Source organism: Musca domestica, unplaced genomic scaffold, assembly GCF_030504385.1.
Source record: "Musca domestica strain aabys unplaced genomic scaffold, Musca_domestica.polishedcontigs.V.1.1 21, whole genome shotgun sequence".
NCBI lineage: Eukaryota > Metazoa > Arthropoda > Insecta > Diptera > Muscidae > Musca > Musca domestica.
In genome coordinates, this window is record NW_026712258.1 from 7,259,586 (window position 1) to 7,276,985 (window position 17,400).

At 37.9% G+C, this 17,400-nt stretch overlaps 1 protein-coding gene across 1 annotated transcript; it reads left to right on the plus strand.

Annotated features, from left to right (window-relative positions):
- Positions 1 to 5,452: 5,452 nt before the first annotated feature.
- LOC131802489 (fatty acid synthase-like) lies at positions 5,453 to 15,805 on the plus strand. The gene is given in 11 exon segments (XM_059122841.1): positions 5,453 to 5,788; positions 7,465 to 7,982; positions 8,105 to 9,922; positions 9,989 to 10,412; positions 10,474 to 11,760; positions 11,820 to 12,432; positions 12,493 to 12,767; positions 12,843 to 13,192; positions 13,896 to 14,349; positions 14,351 to 14,939; positions 14,942 to 15,805. Coding segments are annotated over 11 exon segments (7,221 nt in total). The 5' UTR covers positions 5,453 to 5,620; the 3' UTR covers positions 15,667 to 15,805.
- The last annotated feature ends 1,595 nt before the right edge of the window (positions 15,806 to 17,400 follow it).

Genomic DNA, 17,400 nt, shown 5'->3' on the forward strand with positions numbered 1-17,400 from the left:
GTCTTCGCCACTTTTTTCATATTTTGGCACTTATTTGGCACCTTTTTCTATAGGGTAGAGAACCTTCGCATAAAGTTTGAAATTTTTGGAGTAGGGCCCATATTGGTCTTGACCACATTCACTAATTGATTTGGCTAAAAAATTGTATTTATGCTACCCAGGGGTAGGGAACCATCATACAGATAATTGCCACATAGGAATTTATTAAAGTAAAGTCCCCACATTGGAGTATCCCCAAGTTCACTTTCACATCTAATGTGTGGTCAGAAAAAAAAGAATTGTGTTCTATTGAATTTGTAACAAAAGAATATTGGTTGGGAACGTAGATTTGGAATGTACATCTATATGAAAGAAATTATGAAAACATGAACAAATTACAAATATAAGAAAGTAGCACGAGACCGAATATCTACAAATTGTAGAATTTTTTAGAATAATAGTACCCCTTCAAGTCCACTTTTTGGCGGACAAACAGAACGACATGGTTAGGGGGACTTATGAGGACTCTATTGCACAATCGGAGGTTCTAACGGGTTTAAAAAAGTAATTAACTTTGGCTATTCTTAAATCTTTCAGGTGTACAAAATACATTCCAAATTACTGCTCATTTGACTGGAAAATTTTGCTACGATTTTTACCATACTAAAAATTAATTTGATCCCTAACATGGGAATAAGATTGATATATACTTTTTAATGGATTTGTATAGCACATCCACAAATTTGAAGTCCACGTTTTAAATATTGAAGAAGAATTATGCTGGCACAAATAGATATATATATATAGTACCCCTTCAAGTCCACCTTTTGGCGGACAAACAGAATAAAACGGAATGACAAATTGAGTAAATCATGTAATGTTATTACTCAAATAGAGCTCTATTGACAACATCACCTGAAAGTAACATAGGCTATATACATTTTTGAAATTCCACTTGGATGTGGAGATATGCCATCAGAATCGGAGGTACCTTCCACAAAATTTAGATTTTGTAAGCACATATCTATTGATCGACTACAGATACAGTCCCAAATTTGGAATACGTAACGGAATTTGGAACAAAACTAAATTTGTCAAATTTTATTGAAATCGGTTCAGATTTGGATATAGATCCTATATATATTTTCGGCCGATTTTAAGCAATTGATGCACCAAACACGATATGTATGACCAATTTTAATGAAATTTAAAATAAGTAAATACACTGGTGGCCAAAACTAAAGCAAAGTAAAGTTACAAGGAGAATGAATGCCCTGTAACTTTTTTTAAAAAATAAGAAAATTAGAAAGTGTTTCTTATTTTAAATAAGGCACTTATTCACTTTTTAAAAACTTAAAACAAAAAACCAAAATTCACTTTCATACAAAAAATAATGTATGGTAAAGTCAATTAACCCAATTTTGGCTTGGACAAAAGAAAATCAACTCTGTCGTACATTCATATGATTGCTGCAATTTCAGTTGTTTTTGCTGCTATATTTATATAACATAAATATTATTATATATTATATTTATATTACATAAATATTTCTGTGATTTCTCGTATACTAAGTCAGTTTTATGAAATTGGATCAGTAGTAACAGTCTATAACGGTTGAAGGCTGTGAAAAACTTCAGCCCGTACTCTTCAACAAATTGTGAGAAAAATAAAAAAACAACCATTTAAGAGTTCAACTGAATTGGTGAGAGAGCTATCATTGGATATAAGCTTGAGATAAGTGCCTAGACGAGAAGTGGCAGCTGGTCTGCATGCCCGTAAGCCATCAAAAAAGCGATTTGAAAAAATCGAAAACCAGAATGGCTTTCGAAAACGATAATGTTAATTGGAATCCAGCTCAATGGAAAAATATTTTATTCTGGGATGAGTCTACGTTTAAAAAAAAGACTAAGACATGAAAAAAATTACGGTGAGAATACCAAAAAATGAAAAACTTAAGCCGCAGTGTTGCAAGGGTATAGTGAACCATGAGGGAGGATCAAAAATGGTGTGGCGCTGTTTTTCTTTCTATGGACTTGAGCCTATCCATGAAATAAAGGAAGTTATGGATCGGTTTGTTTACAAACATGTGTTGGACTTCATGTTGTTCCCTTTGGCTGAGGAAAATATTGGGCTTATTGGGCAGCATGACAATGGTCCTAAGCATGCATCAAAACTTCTTAAAGATTGGTTGCGGGAGTCAAAAATCGGTGTTTTGTCATGGCCGGCACAATCACCTGACCTAACCCCCATAGAAAACCTTTGGAGTATGGTAGACAGGAAGATCAAGCGAGAATCGGAAACAACTAAACACAACATTTTCCAAAGAATTTGGGGTGTCTACGAAAGCATACCCAAGGATCTAATTGAGCAAGTTATAGATTCAATGCCTCGTATGTGTGCAGCTGCTATCAAAAATGATGGGTATGCTATTATTATTATGCTACTAGCCAAAATTTAATTATTTTAAAATAAAAATCAAAAAGTTGCTTTAGTTTTGACCAAGCAAAAATTGGGTCTTTTTAATTTTCTATATTTTATTTTTCATTCAAAATTATTTCTGTATTTTTATTTTAAGGTTTTTTAAAAGTGAATAAAGTACCTCATTTAAAACTGGAAAAATACGATGTGTGTAATATTGTGCAGTATATATATATATATATATATATATATATATATATATATATATATATATATATATATATATATATATATATATATATATATATATATATATATATATATATATACTGCACAATACTTTCTATACACGTTATAGTATACATTTGCCAATCGACCTACTTATATAAAAATTTTTATTCTTACACTCCCTACCGAATGTAGTACTTTACATACACTATATAGCAAGTATTTCCAAAAATTTCCTTTGACTAACCCACAACTCTCTTCATAGCATATATCAAATTTACTATCTGGTCTGTTTCAGAATGGGAAGAATGTAAATGTTTTTACTACGATAAACGAGCTATCATTTCGTACTTTTCGTACCTGTTACATTACGGGTTTCTAAATGCACCTCTCTATCTAACCACTACACAGTGGCGCCTGTACCAGTATTCATAGTTCTGGTTCTATTCCTACACTCTATGTGAAGTATAGTACCAAGTAATAAATACTGTGTAAGTAGAACAGTAGGAATTTCCAAATTCGACTCCTTATCTAAACGCTTCGCATTCACAGTTGTCCTAATACAAAAATTCATAAAATATAAAAACTAAACAACATCAAAGACCCTAATTCAGAATTTCTCACTTCCAGCTCTATCCAACAAAATTTAATACCATTCAATATCATTTGCACTTTTTGGTACGTTATTCAAAATCCGCTTTCACACATTATACCAATCTCACAAAAAGTGAACGTAATACGAAATTTCAGGTTTCCAGCCCTATCTCTTTCTAATTTACTACTATACTATTTTCGAATGCTCATTTATAGTGTTTTTATACCCTCCACCATAGTATGGAGGGTATATTATGTTTGCAATTCCACAACGAAATATACATTTTATATCCAAAAACGAATATACATTCTTGATCAGCATAAAATTCTGTCCGTCAGTGGAAATCACTCTAGCTTCCGAACAAAATGAAGTAGGTTGATAAAATTTTAGTCAAATGTATATTATGTCTGCAGGACTTTTAGTATTTAGTATTTTAGTATAATGGTACCTACCATTATATTCTCCGGAATTGTTTCAAATTTGGTATTTGAAGTTCGTAATGGATACTACAACGTGATTATTTCACCGATATTTTCTTTTCAAGATTCGCATTTGAGTATTGTAATGGCAATTTTTCATACAGTGAAAATCGGTTATCGTAGTAAAAACATTTACATTCTTCCCGTTCTTATACAGACCAGATAGTAAATTTGCTATATGCTATGAAGAGAGTTATGGGACATTTTTGGAAATACTTGCTATTCGTGTATGAAAAGTACTACATTCGGTAGGGAGTGTAAGAATAAATCTGAAAATATAAAAGTTTGTATTAAGATCACTGTGAATTTCTTATTTTTATATAAGTAGGTCGATTTGCAAATGCTACCTATAACATATATAAAAAGTACTAAATTTGATAATATAGCAGAAAAAGAGCTAGATTTGTGCATTTTGGTACTAAGAACACTGCAAAATATATGAAATATATTTATTTTTTGAAATGGAAGAAAAATACAAAGCTACATATATCTTTTATATATCTTTTTTAGAAAAGAATCAGAAAAAAGTACGATTTTGTATATACGTAGCCTGAACTAAGAAATAGTGGCATTTAATTAAAAATCACATATATATACACTTAATATAAATTCCTTTTTACGCATACGAAGTAGCGGACATTTGCTAGTAATTAAATATCTTGACATCGTCATAAATAGACATAAATACATTGGACTTTTGCATAACATTTGTCACAATGTAAATAATACCAGTCCAAGGTGGCTCCCTGTGTAATGTTACAACGATTTTATTGGAAATGCCTGTACCAAATTTAACCATTTGGTGTACATCAAAGAATTGAGATTTTATCCTTTTCAGTAATAGATTTGAAAAGTCAATAGAGCTCGGTTTGAGTAATAACATTACATGATTAACTCAATTTGTCATTCCGTTTGTATATTCTCGAAATAATCATGTTAGACGCTACAAAGTAGGATTCGCTATAGATAACAAACCCTATATCAGAAAATTTTATAACCCATCTTAGGATATTTTTGAGATTCCAAATGAAATCCCCAATCGAATTTACTGGCATTTGCAGTTTTAAATGGAACTAGTTCGAATATTGAATCCCGACACTTTTATTTTTAAAGATTTTTTACATCATTGCGGAGGTTGTGATTTAAACAATTAAAAAACTTATTTGAAATTTTGAATTGCGAAATTTGGTAAATTATTAAGTATTGTATCGAGAATAATTGGCATTAAAATTTTAAGTTTGAGTTCAAGACTTAAATTTTAGAGTCTTAAAGTTGTTTATTTTTATCCGTTTTGATTATCTATTACAAATTTATAGGTCTATATGCGGCGTCTATATGCTTAGGGGCAATATCCTAATATCAAATTAAATTAGTGATAGAGTATTTCCGCCCAGATAGCATGTAATCCAAGACTCGACTTTGTCTCCACAGTTCTTTTTAATCGGCATTCTGTTGTTGTTAAGTTTTTACGAACAGACGAAATTTGCTGTGCTTAAACGTTGTTTAAATAATATTACATAAAAATCGAAATTGAATAATTATTTTTTTTATCGTGCGTTCTAAGAGGTCAATTAGTATCACGGTCTGCACTAGAGAATATATGAAGAGGTTATTTAACTTTTAATCGTTGCTTAATTTATACATCATTATCGCATATGTGTTTCCATCGAAGAAATGTAATTGAAAGAAACCACTTAAATTTCGGAAATTCGAATGAGCCGGAGGGAGATTATAAAAGTGCCACACACGGCCAAAGAAGTCAATTGCAATTTCGTGGGCAATTCGTTCGTACTACCTGGATTACGCGTAGTTAAATTGTTGATTTGTGACTTTTTAGTGCTTTTCTAAAGCTGAAAGAAATTGAAATAAATAAAATACAGTTACGACTCAACGGAAATCCTTAAAGGACACCTATACTAACATGTCGAATATGAAAATATTGGGAAAAGAATCGACCGTGTCCTCGCAATCAAGATTGTCGCGTATTTACCCCGAAAATGATGGAGATGACATAGTTATAGCGGGCATGGCCGGAAAGTTTCCCAATTGCCATAACATCGCGGAGTACGAGCATTGTCTATATAATAAGGTTCGTGTGTTAAATAGAGTTTGTGATAACATTAAAAAAAACAGAATACCGAATGAACAAATGCTGTTGACGGCAAACCAGGACTGGACTGAAGTAAAATGCAACGATATATAATAATACCAAAAAGGACAAAATAAGTGTGTACAGTTTAATAATTATAAAAAATTTAGATTCCGAAACAACTAAATAGTATGCATTTATAAACAATGTACAAACAATATTTACATGAAATTAATTAATAATATTGTTACTATGCTTTGAATTTCCAACAAATTACCATTGTTAAAGATTGCCTTGGCTTTGATCACATCGTATATAAATTAGATTTATTTTTTTGTTCCTCCTTGATTTTCACTACGGAAATGCGAAATAAATAACATAGCCAAAGTCCGCTGGCTAGCATTTTACGTTTGTACATTGCCACTTCGTGGAATAATTAAAGTGGACTGTATATGAAAATAAGAATGTGTCTATAGTCTATACATGCCAGCGTACGTGAAGAATATGAAAAGTTGCTTAGGGGACGGCATATAAAACATCTCATACTCAAAAAGTATCATAACGCAAACTAGTAAAAAAATAATTTAGATCGGCCGGACCGAGCATTTAATATGCCCCATCAAGTGAACAGTAAGCCTTTTTAAATATATTTCTATGTCATAGGTATCACCGTTTCCAACTCCGAAATTCCGTTGAAAATTGTAATTAAAATCATCCAAATACCAAATATCGGGATGTAGCATTATATGTAGGGTGAATTTTGAAATAAATAATAATAAATTTTTACAACATTATGAGTTGGTAAATTTACAGATATGGACCTGGCGTGTTTAGGTAATACGGACGTATAAAACTTTTTACCATAGTGGGGAAGATGAATATTTTTGTACACTATCATATAAATGTTAGTGCTTTACCTGTTTGGTGAAAAACTTCGACTGAGTGCATCGAATTTTAGATATCGCTGTCATATGAAATTAATTGGGAATCAAAATTTATCCGGTTACCACCAAAGCATAAAGAATTCTTTTTTCAATCCTTTTTAACGATAAATGTCATCGCTTTAACAAATGATTATGTTAAATATTAGACATTTATTTTGGTAGATTGAATCCATTTCGTGCGAAGACTTTAAATGTCTTTGTTTCGTGTTAGGACAGTTAATCGATTTACATTTAGATATGACAATCATAAAACAGTACCTCTGTTGTTTAGCAATGTTAAGCGATTTAAACCGCTTAGGCAATATGTAATTAATTGGGAAAGTCTATGGAATAGAATTTTGAAATCCATTTAAAGTCTTTGCTGTTGTTTGGTATTTCAAGTCACAATATGACGATAATAAAAATTCCCCTGCAACAATTTCCAATATTGTTCAACCCGCCGATTTTCGGTCCTTGCCAAATTTTCTGTTCTATGGAAATGTCAAATGAAAAATGTTATGAAGGAAATATTTTGCATTTCATATTTTCATAGAATAAGAATCCAGGCCCAGGTTTTGAAATACGCCACATATAACGGTAAGCTTCTAGACATATTTCTTAGCGTTTTGGAGTCGAAATGGGTAGAAGATTATTTGTAAAACATTCTATACAGTCTTAGTAGACCAGACATATAGCGGTTGATTTCTTCTCGTTGCATTTAATTTCCTTTTCCTGTTAAAATTTCCCATGTAGATCGACATGGTTGACGATGATGAACGCCGTTGGCGTCACTTCAATCCAGAAATTCCAAAACGTTCTGGTAAAATTTATAATTTGGACAAGTTTGATGCAACCTTTTTCGGAGTGCATTTCAAGCAGAGCCATACCATGGATCCGCAAACAAGAATTTTAATGGAAACTGCTTATGAAGCTGTTATCGATGCCGGCATCAATCCAAAAACCTTACGCGGCAGTAGAACTGGCGTCTATATTGGAGCATGCATTTCTGAATCGGAAAAAACCTGGTTTTATGAGAAAGTTTCATCGGGAGGTTTTGGAATCACAGGCTGCAGTCGTGCCATGATGGCAAATAGGATATCGTACAGTCTTGGATTGCAGGGGCCATCGTTTCTGATCGATACCGCCTGTTCGAGTTCGATGTATGCCCTCGATTGTGCCTTTAGTGCTATTAGAAGCGGTGAAATAGATGCGGCCATTATAGGGGGATCCAATCTGCTGCTACATCCATACGTCACACTTCAATTTGCTCGGTAAGCTAAATACACACATACATTTCATTCCAAGATACCCGTACGCCTTCTTACAACTCCTGTATTACGAGCGATTTTCTAAACGTCACTACATTGCATTCCCATTTTAATGTTGTTTTCAGGCTTGGTGTTTTGGCTCCCCATGGGTATTGTCGCCCATTTGACAAGAACGCGTCTGGCTACACTCGGTCGGAGGCCATCAATTGTCTCTTCCTTCAGCGGAAGCGTGATGCTAAACGAGTCTATGCAACAGTCGTCTATTCCAAGACCAACTGTGATGGCTTCAAACCCGAGGGAATTACATACCCTTCAGGCAAAGTGCAAGAGCAATTGTTGCGAGAATTTTATAGCGAAATCGATGTTGCGCCCAGTGATTTAGGGTATTTAGAAGCCCACAGCACGGGCACTGTGGTAGGTGATCCCGAGGAATGCCGTGCCATTGATAATGTCCTGTGCAGTCAGCGAAATGAACCTCTGTTAGTTGGTTCGGTAAAATCGAATGTGGGCCACTCGGAATCTGCTTCCGGTATATGTTCGTTAGTAAAGGCTTGCTTTGCATTTGAAACCGGCAAAATTGCACCCAACATTAATTTTGAGGAGGTTAAACCCGAAATAAATGCTTTGGCCGAGAAACGTTTGATTGTTGTTAACGAGGTAATGGAGTTACAAAAGCCATACATCGGAATCAACTCCTTTGGATTCGGGGGTGCAAACGCCCATGCCGTTTTGAAGGCATATCACAAATCAAAACCAAATAATGGTTTACCGGACGACGACTTTCCACGTCTGGTCACATGGGCTGGTAGAACCGAAGAATCGGTAAATACAATATTTGATGAACTGCTGAAGAGGCCCCTGGATGCAGAATTTATTGGACTCTTGCATAACATCCAAAAAGAAGATGTACCTGGAATGGTATTCCGTGGTTATGGTGTGTTCAGTAAGAATGGCAATGAGGCAGCAATTGCCGAAGTGAGAGATGTCCAGCACTACTCCGGCATTAAGCGCCCAATTGTATGGGTGTTTAGCGGCATGGGATCACAATGGACTAAGATGGGATCTGCACTGATGATTATACCGCAGTTCCGCAAGACCATTGAACGATGCCATGCTGCACTACTTCCGATGGGTTTGGACCTGATTGACATTTTGACATCCGACAACCCCTCCGTCTTCGAGAACATTCTGCATTCATTTGTTGGCATTGCCGCTATTCAAATTGCCTTGGTCGATGTATTGCATTCCCTGGGACTGGAACCGGATTACATTATTGGTCACTCAGTTGGTGAGCTGGGCTGTGGGTACGCCGATGGTGGATTTACACCCGAACAAATGATATTGGCATCATATTACCGCGGCAAAGTAAGTTTGGACATTGAAAAAATAAAAGGGTCCATGGCAGCTGTGGGTATTGGTTACAAAAAAATTGTGGGAATTCTACCGCCTACCATAGAGGTGGCATGTCACAACGGATCCGATTCATGCACTATTTCGGGTCCGTCCGAAGACGTAAGTAATTTTGTTGCCGAACTTAAAGCAAAGGATATTTTCGCTAAAGAAGTTCCATGCTCCAACATCGCATATCATTCGCGATATATTGCCCATATGGGGCCCCATCTGTTGAAATACCTGAAGGAAATTATTCCAGAGCCTAAAACAAGGAGTTCTAAATGGCTTAGCTCCAGTGTGCCTAAATCCGAATGGGACCAACCCGGTCGCAATTTATGCTCCGCCGAATACCATACAAACAATTTACTGAACAGTGTCCTGTTTGAAGAAACCTTTGCACTTCTCCCGAAGGACGCTCTCACAATAGAAATAGCTCCGCATGGCTTGTTACAAGCCATATTGAAGCGTTCAATGCCTAAGGGTGTACATATTCCCCTTACTCAGCGAGCCAATAAGAACAATGGGCTCTTCTTCTTGACGGCGCTGGGCAAGTGAGTTCCTATCTATCACAATATATCTGTCCGATGTTTACCTTCTTGGTTTTCGTGTTATTCCAGGCTCTTCTCCAATGGTTTGACATTTCCCGTAGAGAATCTCTATCCCCAGATTGAGTTCCCTGTTTCACGGGGTACGCCTGGTATAAGTTCCCTAGTCCGTTGGGATCACAGTGAAAACTGGTTCGTCACAACCTACGAGAACATGAAAACGAAAGCGAGTGGGGAACGCATGTACACGATCAGCTTGTCAAGCGATGATGAAGAATTCATCGGCGGCCATGTTATTGACGGCAAGATCCTTATTCCAGCCACATGTTACCTGCAGTATGTGTGGGAAACCTTTTGTCTCATGTTCCACGGTCCAAGTTATATGGACATTCCAGTAGAGTTTGACGAAGTTAAATTTTTACGTGCCACTCACATGGTTCCAAACCAGAACGTAAACCTTACGGTCATGATCCATTACGGGACTGGAAATTTCGAAGTAAGTATAAAACCGATGTAAGTTTTTGGTGCAGATAATACCCAATTGTGCCCTCATTTAGATTACCGAGTCGGGAACATTGGTGGTGACCGGGCGCATTACTGAAGTTGAACGGCCTACCATTCCCAAGCCAGTCGATATTGTACCGGAAACCGACTACCCAATGATGTCGACGAGGGACTTTTACAAGGAACTGAGATTACGCGGCTACCACTATAACGGGGCATTTAAAGCGGTCAATGAAGCCCGTGGGGATGGGCTTTTTGGGAAAATAGAATGGAAGTACAACTGGGTGACATTTATGGATGCCATGTTGCAGATTCAAATTTTGGGAACTGATTCGCGATCATTGCTACTGCCAACAAAAATTCGTAAACTGCGTATATATGGCGTACATCACTTTGATCTGATGTGCAAAATGGACCCAGACAATCGGGTCTTTGACGTTTACGTCGATTCGAAGAACAACCGCATTGTCTCGGGCGGCATTGAACTAATAGGTGTACATGCTAGTCCTGTACAGCGACGCCGTCCCCCAGGCATACCCGTTTTGGAAAAATACCAATTTCTACCCCATTTCCCCTCACCTGTTTTGGCAAAGTCTGACGCCGTCCGAGCTTGTGTTCAAATCGCTCTGGAAAACACGCCCGCATTGAAACTAAGAATTGTTGAGGTGGACACCGACGGCCGTGATTCTCTGATAACTGACTTTTTGGACTCAATTGAAGATCTGCCACAAGTAACCGGCGACTATATGCTACTCTCAAAGAGAACATTCCCGGATTTGCATACATCTGTGCACGTAGAAGATGGCAAACTGTCATCATTAAGTAATTGCTATTTCGTCATAATCGGAGGCCTGGGCGGATTGGTGAACGAGTCCACAATCAAAATTGCCGGGAAGTCACTGATTGAAAACGGGTTTATGGTGGTACGTGAGCGCACAGCCTCCAACATCGACAGTCTTGTTATTCCAGATAAATTTAATCTGATTGCTGCCATACCTTTGGACAACAACGAAGAAGTTATTTTGCTACTCCAATATAGGCCGAAGAGTGTGAATATTGTGGAACCAGTTCTGATAGAAGTCAGCGAATCTGATGATGAATTCAATTGGGTGACAAAAGTTCAACAAGCTTTGTCCACCAAAGTGCCGGTCGTCCTCTATGCCATTAACGAGAAGGTGAATGGCCTGATTGGTCTTGTTAATTGCCTCCGTAAGGAACCTGAAGGGTCCATTGTTTCGTGTTTCTTTGTGGATGATGAAAATGCGCCTAAATTCGCTCTATCGGATAGTTTCTATGCGAGCCAGCATGCGTTGGGTTTGGCTGTAAATGTGTATCGGCATGTGAGTACATAATATTTTTTTTCTAACTGGATGAACTAGTTTGTGTTTCTCACTTGAAGGGCAAATGGGGCAGCTATAGACACCTTCAACTTAGCTTGAAGGAAGAACCTGAGTGCAGAAAGGATCACATTTTTGGCAATGTTATACATCGCGGAGATTTGTCGTCATTGCGTTGGTTCGAGGGACCTCTGAATCCTGCCGATGCTGAAATTAAAATTACCTACTCGTCGATTAATTTCCGTGACATAATGCTTGCTACGGGCCGCCTGGCTGTGGAACTGTATGGTGCTGACCGCCTAAACCAGACCTGCGTGCTTGGTTTTGAATATTCTGGAATAAATACCAAGACTGGTAAACGCATTATGAGTATGGTTGTCAAGGGTGGTGTGGCATCCTACGTGGACAAACCATCCTCGCTAATATGGGAAGTTCCGCCGCATTGGTCCATGAAAGAGGCAGCCACTGTCCCAGTTGTCTATATTACGGTTTACTATGCCTTCTTTATGTCCACGGACATCAGGAAAGGCAAAAGCATACTAATCCATGCCGGCACCGGCGGTATTGGTATAGCTGCTATACGCACGGCCTTAGCCTACAATCTAGAGGTATTTACCACTTGCAGTACGCCGCAGAAGAAGAAATTTTTGCTGGACACCTTCCCTCAACTACAAGGTAATCTGGCGTAATCCATCGTCTGACTAATGCTAAGCCGAAGCACCACTTTATTTTCAGAATCTCACATAGGGAACTCCCGTGACACCTCCTTTGAGGAAATGATCCAACGTGAAACTAATGGCAAGGGAGTGGACTTTGTCCTCAACTCACTGTCTGAAGATAAGCTGCTGGCATCGATTCGTTGTTTAGGTACGTGTGGACATTTTTTGGAGATTGGTAAATTCGACATGGCCAATGACAGTAAACTAGGTATGAGCTGTTTCCTCAAGGAACTGACATTCCACGCTGTATTGGCAGATCGTCTGCTGTTCGCTTCAGTCGAAGAAATTGCTGTGAGTATACTTTTAAAATGCAATACGAATAAGCTGGGAGTTGTAGAGATTTAACATGGATTCCATTGCATGCAGCACCTGAAAAACATAATTGACACCGACATTGCCAATGGCATCATTCAACCCCTGCCCGCCACCGTATTTCCAGCTCACGAAATTGAACAAGCATTCCGCTACATGGTAGGCGGTAAGCACATAGGTAAAGTTTTGGTGCAAGTGCGAGAAGATCCGGACGAGGAGTACACGCTACCAGTGAAAGTTCTGAAGCAGGTCTATTTTAAGCCAAACCTTAGCTATGTTATTCCCGGTGGCTTGGGTGGCTTCGGACTTGAGTTGGCCGATTGGATGGCAACACGCGGTGCCAAAAAAATAGTGTTGAGCTCAAGAAATGGATTGTCAAAAGATTATCAATCCTATCGAATTGCGTAAGTACGGAAGTCCTTCAAGCGTGGATCGGCCATGAACCGCAGTTTACTATATCCAACACCACTCTCGAAATATTGGGTCAGACCCTCTGGATATTACAATCCGATCAGTATATCTCGACGAACTTCTCGATTTAGCTATATGTATCAGTCCGTCTGTTCGCCCATTGTAATTTCTAATCAGTCTCCAGGTCGCAATTATGGACCAACTGTCAAAAAATTTATCATGGTGGTCTAGGTCCATCAGGATATCCACCTATATGACGATGATCGCAAATAGTTAAGGGATGAAGTGAACCAAAAACACTACTTTTTTCCTTATTTTGTCGTCATCCTACATGCCACAATTACGGGCCGGTCGACGCAAAATTTTGCAAGATGTTAGAGTTTAGGAACAGAGAAGAAACTAATAATATTTAGCATTCTGCCTCAAATGTTTTTGTAGTCGTGAAAGTAACTTTCCGAGGGGATCGCAAGTGCTTATCCTATACGAATATTGATGACCAACGATATTATCTTCAATTATTATTTGTTATCATAGCTAAATATATAATAAAGACTAGAGGGTGGATTCTCTCATTTTAGCCAAAAGGGTTTCGGATCTACAGAAACCCTATTGTAAAATATAGTGGTACAGGGCACCGGCTGATCGGCCCCGCCCTGCTACAGATTTTACTTATTTGTTTCTTTTTCCTTCTTTCAGTTTATGGAAAACGTATGGATGTGAAATTCACGTAAGCACCCAAGACATTACCACTTATGAAGGATGCGTGAACTTGCTTGCAGAAGCTGAAAAACTTGGTCCAGTCGGGGGAATTTTCAACCTGGCAGTGGTTCTGCGCGATGCCATTTTCGAAAATCAAACCAAAGAGATGTTTATGGAATCGTTTGGCCCTAAAGCACGGGCGACCAAATACTTGGATGAACTTTCGCGTAAAATGTGCCCGAAATTGGAGCATTTCGTTGTTTTCTCCAGCGTTTCCTGCGGTAGGGGAAATGCGGGGCAAACGAACTACGGCATGGCCAATTCTGTTATGGAGCGAATTGTTGAGAAACGGGTTGAGGCTGGTTATCCAGGAAAGGCAATTCAATGGGGCGCTGTTGGTGAAGTGGGCTTAGTTGCAGACATGGCGGAGGATAAAATTGACATGGAAATCGGGGGGCACCCTGCAGCAACGTATTTCATCATGCTTGCAAGAATTGGATACACTTCTTAATGCACCCGATGCCATTGTATCGAGCATGGTAGTGGCTGAAAAGAGGGCAGCACGATCGGGTAGTGAGAGTATCATTGAAACAGTTATGAACATAATGAGTATTCGAGATATTAAGTCCATTTCCATGGGAACTACTCTCTCCGAGATGGGAATGGACTCCCTAATGGCGGTTGAAATTAAACAAACTTTGGAACGAGACTTTGATTTGGTATTGTCTCCGCAGGATTTAAGATCCCTGACATTCCAGAAGTTGGCTGAATTCGAGGAAGCTCGCAAACGCGAAGACGCTGAAACCGTAAAGATGATATTTACGTCGGACAGCCAAAATTATGGCATTGAGCTTTTGCTACGAAACTTGGGCGACGAGTCCCACTGCGACAAAGTGACATTACCATTGGAAACAGCAGCAAATGCCACTAGACTTCAAATGCCACCCTGTATTATTATTCCTGGTCTAGAGGGAACTGCTGGTATGTCATGGTACAAGATTGCCAGTGAATTGAACACGAGAGCGCTTCTGTTACAGTTACATAGTTTGCGGAAATGACATCGGTGAGTGAAATAGCTGAGGCTGCTTTTGAACACGTCAAGAGCGTGCTGAAAGTCAATGAGCCATTCTACATGATTGCTTATTCCTTTGGCTCATATGTGGCATTGCGGTTGACAGCTCTGTTGGAGAAGGCAGGCTTCCGCGGTAAATTAATGCTGATAGATGGTGCCCCGCATTTCCTCACCAAGTTGTGTCTGCTCCACATCGGCGAAGACTTTTCGGACTTGGAACTTTACGATTTTCTGTTCACCAGAATAATTACCCAAATATTCCCGGACACTAAAAAGGAATCGATCGGAGTAGAGTTCCATCAATTGCTGACACTGGATCAGAAGATGGACAAATTCTTGCAGTATGTCGAAAATCAGGACATTTATTCCAAAGACTATTCGAAGACCATAGTCCAAGCCATGTTCCGACGCATCCGCATGGCTGCCAAATGTGATCTGGCTTCACTTGAAAAGTTGAATACGCCTATTACACTCATAAGACCAGCAGAGGTATCGTTGCAGGACATCGACGAAGACTACTGTCTGCAGACCCTTACCAACGAAAAGGTAATCGTAAAAGTCATAGAAGGAAATCACACGACCATGCTGGATAACCCTCTTCTGACCCACTACATCAACGACTTTGATCCGTCCATTGACGATGACAAGAATTTCGAGGGTTATATTCGGGACACGAAATCGGTCCGAGTTGTTTAATAATAGGTAATTCCTAATACTGAATGAATCGACATGAAACCCATGTGCTAAACGAACGGATTGTATATTCAATATAATAATCTCTTTGTGAACAATCAAGCCTTATCGAATAAATAAAATTCAAAAATATTTAAATATACTCACAGCATTTGATTTACATATTTAATTTTTTATACCACTGTCATAAGATAGATTTGTAATTTATCACTCGGTAAATGATGTTAAAGTCTTGGTCTGGTCTGGTCGCCTTTCCATGCTCGTACTTTAGTCCGTCTACTGAAGTGATGGCCAAAAAATATAAATTCCTACCACCGCGGGCATGGGAAAAGTGAAAGTAAGTACACACACACTAGATACATCCCCGTGTAGCTTCATATGGTTGACGCATATGCCATTCGTTTGATGAGAGGCGCGCGGGCAAGGAAGTCACTACCAGGCAACTATTTGAGTAAACTAAAAAATAAAATAATTTTAATGAAAAATATCAATGAAAATGCACAATGAGTAATTTGTCATCGTATTACTTTGAATAAATTATATAACATGAGAAGGCATTCTTACTGTTGACATAGAAAATATGACAGTTTGAGAGGGCTAGACTTACCACTTAAAGACTTACTTGTGCCTAACGTTAATTTCTGAGTGTAATTCTAGTGGTTTGTCGATCGATAAATATCAATGGAAATGCACAATAAGTAATTTGTCATCGTATTACTTTGAATAAATTATATAACATGAGAAGGCATTCTTACTGTTGGCATGGAAATTATGTCAGTTTGAGAGGGCCAGTCTTACTACTTAAAGACTTACTTGACTTTCTGTTGTACTGTTATACAACCTTTCCTGCAGTACAATTCATATGCGTGCATATTTTTTATACACTTGATTTTAGGAAAAATATTTTTTCAAAAAAATTGTCCGATTAGTCTTTTATGAGTGCTTGAACTATTTTTAGTTTTCGAATACTCATGTCAGACCCACAAAGTAGTATATTCTTGATCAGCGTAAATTCTAAGTCGATTTAGCGATGTCCGTCTGCCTGTTGTAAACACGCTATCTTTCGTATGAATGAGATAGAAGGCTAAAATATTGCACACATGTTTATTTTTCCAGTAGGCAGGTTAACTTCGTAAATGGGGTCCAGGTCCACGTTTTCATATAGCTCCCATATAACGGAACCTCCCGATATTCGGTATTTTCATGATTTAGCGACATTATTCACTGGAATTGTTTCAAATTTGGTATTTGAAGTTCGAAATGGATACTAAAACCTAGGAGAGAATATTGTCCGTGGAAGTCCACGTCTTCGTATAGCCCCCATATAACGGTACCTCTCGATTTCGGTATTTTAATGATTTAGGCGACATTATTCACCGGAATTGTTTCAAATTTAGTATTTGAATTTCGAATGGATACTACAGCCTATATATATATATTATATATATTATATTATATATATATATATATATATATATATATATATATATATATATCTATATATATTTTATATACCCTACACCACAAGGTGGTCAGGGTATTATGTCTTTGTGCATTTGTTTGTAATAGGCAAAAGGAAACGAGATAGACCATATTTCCTTTTGATGTCTTCATAGAATCACATTCCGAGTCGATTTATGCAAGTCCGTCCGTCCATTGTCCGTCTTTTCATGTCTGTCTGTCTAACAGATGATTTTTGTACAAATCATTGGAGATAATCGGTAACATTTTGATATA